General features: G+C 38.9%; 1 protein-coding gene across 1 annotated transcript; it reads left to right on the top strand.

The window, feature by feature from the left end:
- The first annotated feature begins 517 nt into the window (after positions 1-517).
- LOC120222345 (vomeronasal type-1 receptor 4-like) lies at positions 518-1,522 on the top strand. The gene has a single exon (XM_039220147.1). It carries the CDS (start codon positions 545-547, stop codon positions 1,520-1,522), a length of 978 nt encoding a protein of 325 aa, XP_039076078.1. The 5' UTR covers positions 518-544.
- The last annotated feature ends 4,108 nt before the right edge of the window (positions 1,523-5,630 follow it).

Here is a 5,630-nt window from a genome sequence, read left to right as displayed (position 1 = left end):
TGTGTTGATGGGAACTACCCTTAATTTTAATATAAACTAAAGTCATTTCACCTGTATGATTAATATGTTCTGTTCTATTAAGAAATATCTTCTTTAAAAAAGTATTTTCTTATTCTAAGACCATAGAAATATCTTGTTTGGTTTTCTAAAAACAACAACAACAACAAAAACCATTATTTTTCTTTAAAATTTAGATGAGCAATCCATTGAGAATTGATCTGTTTTATGACATAGGTAGTGACTGAGGGTCCCTCCACCCCCAGTACAGCTAGTGAATTTCAGCTTTTTCTGAAAATGTTCTATTTACATTCATTCCCTTTGCTCTCACTTGCCATTTCTTCCTCCAGGCTAACCTGTCATCCTCAGTGCTGACTTTTCAGTGAAATACACTAGCTATCTCTCTGTTATTCTCGTCTCATGACGTCTTGGCAACCAAACAGGAGCACATAATGAAATCTTTTGGTGTCAGAAATCTTCAGTGAGCCTTTTTGCTCAGAAGAATGATTGTTGCCATGATTTGAAAGTAAACGTGTTGAATGACAGAATGCCCTGCGGGGATTGGATAGTAGGAATAATCTTCTTGTCACAGACCATAGTTGGAATTGTGGACAATTTCTCTCTTCTTTACCATTACCTGTTCGTTTACCTCACAGAACGCAGGGTGAGGTCCACCCATTTGATTCTCAAGCACCTGACTATAGCCAACTCCTTGGTCATTCTCTCTAAAGGAGTCCCCCAGACCATGGCATCTTTTGGGTTGAAACATTTTTTCAGTGAGTTTGGATGCAAACTTATTTTGTATCTTCAGAGAGTGGGCAGGGGAATGTCCATTGGCAGCACCTTCCTCTTGAGTGTCTTCCAGACCATCACAATCAGCCCCATGAACTCCTGTTGGAAGGATCTTAAAGTCAAAGCCCCAAAATCTGTTGGCTTCTCCATTTACCTCTGTTGGATCCAGTTCATGCTTATAAATTTAGTTTTTCCTCTGTTATTTGTGCCTAGCAACTGGAGCATGAAAAACTTCACAAAGAAAGGAGATTTGGGGTATTGTCTTGCTGTAGGTCATGACACAATCACCGTTACCGTGTATGCAGCGTTGATAGTATTTCCTGAAGCTTCATTTTGTGTGCTCACAATCTGTACCAGTGGCTGCATGATCTTCATCCTGCACAGACACAAGCAGCAGGTCCAGCACATTCACAGCACTAATGTCTCCCCCAGATCCTCTGCTGAGACAAGAGCCACCCAGAGCATCCTCATCCTGTTGAGCACCTTTGTGTCTTTCTACTTCCTCTCCTCCATCTTTCATGTTAGCATTGCTCTTAATTATAATCCCAGCTGGTGGCTGGTGAACACTGCTGCCATGATTTCTCTGTGTTTTCCAGCTGTCTGCCCCTCTCTGCTTATGGGCCAGGTCTCTGCTATACCCAGAGGCTGCTTTGCATGGATAACGAATATAAAATTTCCTACTCTTATCAGAAATATGTTAAGTGAATGTTTTTGCACCATATTTAGTTCTTGATGCATCGCCATCAAAAACTGAGTTCACAAAGTAATGGAGAAATGCCATGTCTTTCTACACCCCACCCTAATGGGCATTGGGCTTTCTTCAGCTGTTTGAACTTGGAACCTGCATTCCTGTAGTGGAGGCGAATGAAGCAGCTTGGCCTCATGAGCCTAATCAAGTGATGCTTACAGAAAATGTAATAGATTGGGTCCTCGCTCACGTGTCAGATTCCTAGAGTGGCTGACCAACTGGTCTACGTGGGGAAGTGTTTTCCCTGTCCATGTTTTACGTGTCCATGCTTTAGCTCTTTCCAGAATGTCATGTCGTTAGAACAATATGTTGTGTAGTCTTTGCAGATTGGACTCTTTCACTTAGGAAGGTGCTCTTAAGGTTCTTCCATGTCTTTTCCTGGCTTGATAGTTCATTTATTTTTAGTGATAAATAATGTGCCATTGTCTAGATACATCATAGCTTTTTTAACCATTCACCTACTTGGTTACTTCCAAGTTTGGGCAGTTATGCAGATGTTCCTATAAACATTTATGTGCCAGGTTTTACATGGAAATAAGTTTTCAGCTCATTTGTATAAATACTAAGGAATGTGATTGTTAGATTGTGCTAAGAGTATATTTTGAGTTTTATAAGAAACCAAGTGAATGATAGTATTTGTTGCTCGGTATCCTTACTAGCATTCACTGGTGTCAGGATTTTGGATTTTGGCCATTGTAATAGATGCATAGTGACAACTCATTTTCCTTTTCAGTTGTCTAATGATACAAGATGTAGAGCATATTTCATGTGCTTCATTTGCCATCCAATGTTTCTTCTTTGATGAGGTGTTTATTGTACTCTTTTTCTCATTTTTAAATAATGGGTTTTTTTTGCATTCTTATTAGGCTTTGAGGGTGTTCTTTGTGTATTCCAATACCAGTCCTTTTAGAAATGTGCTTTGCATATACTTTACCCCAATCTGTGCCTTGTTTTCTCATTCTCTTGACAGAGTTTTTTGCACAACAAAAGTTATTAATTTTAGTGAGATCCAAATTATTATTACCTCCATGGATTGTGCCTTTGGTGTTACATCAAAAAAGTGATGAAACCTAGGTCCTCTAGGTTTTCTCCTATGTCATCTAAGAATTTTATAGTTAGGCATTTCACATTTACATCTGTGATTAATTCTGAGTTGAATTTTGTGAAAGGAATAAGGTTTGTGTCTAGATACATTTTTTTTTTTTTGCACACTGATGTCCATTTGTCCACCTTTTCTCCATTGTATTGCTTTGCTTCCTTTGTCAAAGATCAGTTGACTATATTTGTATGGGTCCATTTTTGAGCTGTCCATTATGTTCCTTTGATCTATTTATGTATTCATTTGCTAATACCACAGTGTCTTGATTACTGTATATTTAAAAAAATTTTAATGTTTATTTTTTGAGAGAGCATAAGTGGGGGAGGGGCAGGGAGACAGGGAAACACAGAATCTGAAGCAGGCTCCAGGCTCTGAGCTGTCAGCACAGGGCCTGACACAGGGCCTGAACTCACAAACCACGAGATCATGACCTGAGCCAAAGTTGGCTTAACCGTCTGACCACCCAGGCACCCCACTGATGACTGTATATTTATAGTAAGGCTTGAAATCAAGTTCTCTGACTTTGTTCAGCGCCTTCAGTGTTTTGTTTGCTACTGTGTGTCTTTTGCCTGTCTATATAAACTTTAGAATCAGTATGTTGATATCCACAGAATAATTTGCTATTTAGTTTGGGATTGCATTGAATCTGTAAGTCAAGTTGGGAAGAATGACACTTTGACACTGTTGAGTCTGTCTGTCTGTATACCTGAAATCTCTCCATTTATTTTGTTCTTCTTTGATTTTGTTCTATCATCTAGCTTTCTTCATGTAGATCCTGCTCATACTGTGTTAGACGTATACCCAAGTATAACGTCCTTTTCTGGTAGTATAAAGTTACTGTGTTTTTAATTTCAAATTCCACTTGTTCATTGCTGGCTTGTGTACTGTCTTAGTTGGTTTGAGCTGTTATAACAAAGTAACAGACTGTTAGGTGGTTTATAAACAACAGATGTTTCTCAGAATTCTAGAGGCTGGAAGTCCGAGATCAATGTGCTGGCTAATTTAGGTATCTAGTGAGAGCCCTATTTCTTGGCTGCAAAAGGCTGTTTTCTTGTTGGATTCTCATATGGTGGAGAGTAAGAGCTCTCTAAGGTCCCTTGTATAAGGTCACTAATTTCATTCATGAGGGTTCCACTGTCATGCAGTCACTGACTTCCCGGGGGCACCACTTCCACACATTATCACATTGTGCATTAAAATTGCTCTATATGAAATTTAGGTGGATAATAGTCTTAACCTCGTATCCTTCAGTCTTGCTATAATCATTTTATAGTTCCAAAAGTTTTTTTCTTTTTGATTCTATGGAGTTTCTACATAGACCATGTGGTCTGTGAACAAGACACTTTTATTTCTTGGTTCAGAATGTCTGTTCTACTCTTTTTTCTTACTGCATTAGCTAGGACTTCTAGTACATTCTTGAACAAGAATGGTGAGAGAAGGGGCGCCTGGGTGGCTTAGTCGGTTAAGCGTACGACTTTCGCTTAGGTTATGATCTCCCGGTTTGTGAGTTCAAGCCCTGCGTCGGGCTCTGTGCTGCCAGCTCAGAGCCTGGAGCCTGTTTCAGAGTCTGTGTCTCCCTCTCTCTCTGACCCTCCCCTGTTCACGCTGTCTCTCTCTATCCTAGAAATAAAAAAATAAAAAAAAAAAATGGTGAGAGAAGACATCCTTGCCACTGAGATGTACATTTCAAGAGTGCATTTTATGGGGGGCGCCTGGGTGGCTCAGTTGATTAAACATCCAACTCTTGATTTCAGCTCAAATTATAATCTCGTGGTTGTGAGATCAAGCCCTGCTTTGGGCTCCATACTGGGTGTGGAGCCTGCTTAAGCTTCTCTCTCCCTCTGTAGGGGTTGTGGGAGGGGGGATGGGCTAGATGGATAAGGGTCATTGAGGAAGACAATTGTTGGGATGAGCACTGAGTGTTACACATAAGGGATGAATCACTGGATTCTACTCCTGAAATCATTATTGCACTATATGCTAACTCGCCTTTAAATTTAAAAATAAAAATAATAAGAAAAAATTAAGTTCCAGTATCTATTGCAATAATGTAGGACAGAAATGATCAGTCTTGTGGCAATAATAGAAGAATTGGATATAAGGTAAAATGAATATATTGTGTTCCCCGGATCCTGGTATTAGTTTTGTGGGGTATCAAAGGGTCTCCTAGCTCCACCTTACTAGATTCTAGTTCACAATTTCATACTGTCCTACTTTTTCCACTGAACTAAAAAGGTATAAAGGGACTCTTATTCTTCATATCTATAAAGCACTACTTTGTACCTCTTACTGTCCTGGGTGCATTATCATGTTACACAACTCTTAAAAGAATCTTTAACTCGTACATTTTTTCAAAATTTTCAATGTAGTAACACAGAGAAAAAATGTAAAATATATATAAAATGGGTTAAGGAAAAATTTCTAAATAAAAAGAATTTTACTAGAGTTGAAAGAATCATATAATGCTTAATAGAATCACAAATTGAGATTTTTATAACTTTTGAAAAACTCTTCTACTAAGATTATTGAATCATAATCTACTGTCTGATAAACACTGCCACACATTAATGATCATGAAACTAGTGTAAAAGCATCTGAGGCAATTTATCTAAACAGTATTTCAGTATTTCACTTACAACAGTTATACTGGGTAAAGGGTCCTATGTATGTAGCAGGAAAGGATGAGTAAGAAATTATTAGCATGAAAACGGGTCTCTCCTAACCAGGCAATCAGGAGGTTTAAGAGTAAACATTCTGTGTTGTATTCGAATCTCACTCCAGTTTTTTGCTTTTTGGTTTTTGGTATTTGACCATGGACAGACAGCTTGTAAGCCTCAGCCCTCTCTCAACTGCCTTCCCTGAATTTGCTACAGCTTGGGGGATAATTCATTCTCTCTCTCACTCTCTCTCTCTCTCTCTCTCTCTCTCCCTCTCTCTCTCTCTCCCTCTCTCTCTCTCTCACACACACACACACACAGACTACTGCACACATTC

Source organism: Hyaena hyaena, unplaced genomic scaffold, assembly GCF_003009895.1.
Source record: "Hyaena hyaena isolate Hyena2069 unplaced genomic scaffold, ASM300989v1 scaffold_871, whole genome shotgun sequence".
In the NCBI taxonomy this organism is placed as follows: Eukaryota; Metazoa; Chordata; class Mammalia; order Carnivora; family Hyaenidae; genus Hyaena; species Hyaena hyaena.
Note: the sequence above shows the minus strand (reverse complement) of the source record. Positions and strands in the feature narration are given on the sequence as shown.

Excerpts from the sequence above, each read along its gene's own strand:
- LOC120222345 (XM_039220147.1), top strand. The coding sequence starts at position 545 with ATGCCCTGCGGGGATTGGATAGTAGGAATAATCTTCTTGTCACAGACC.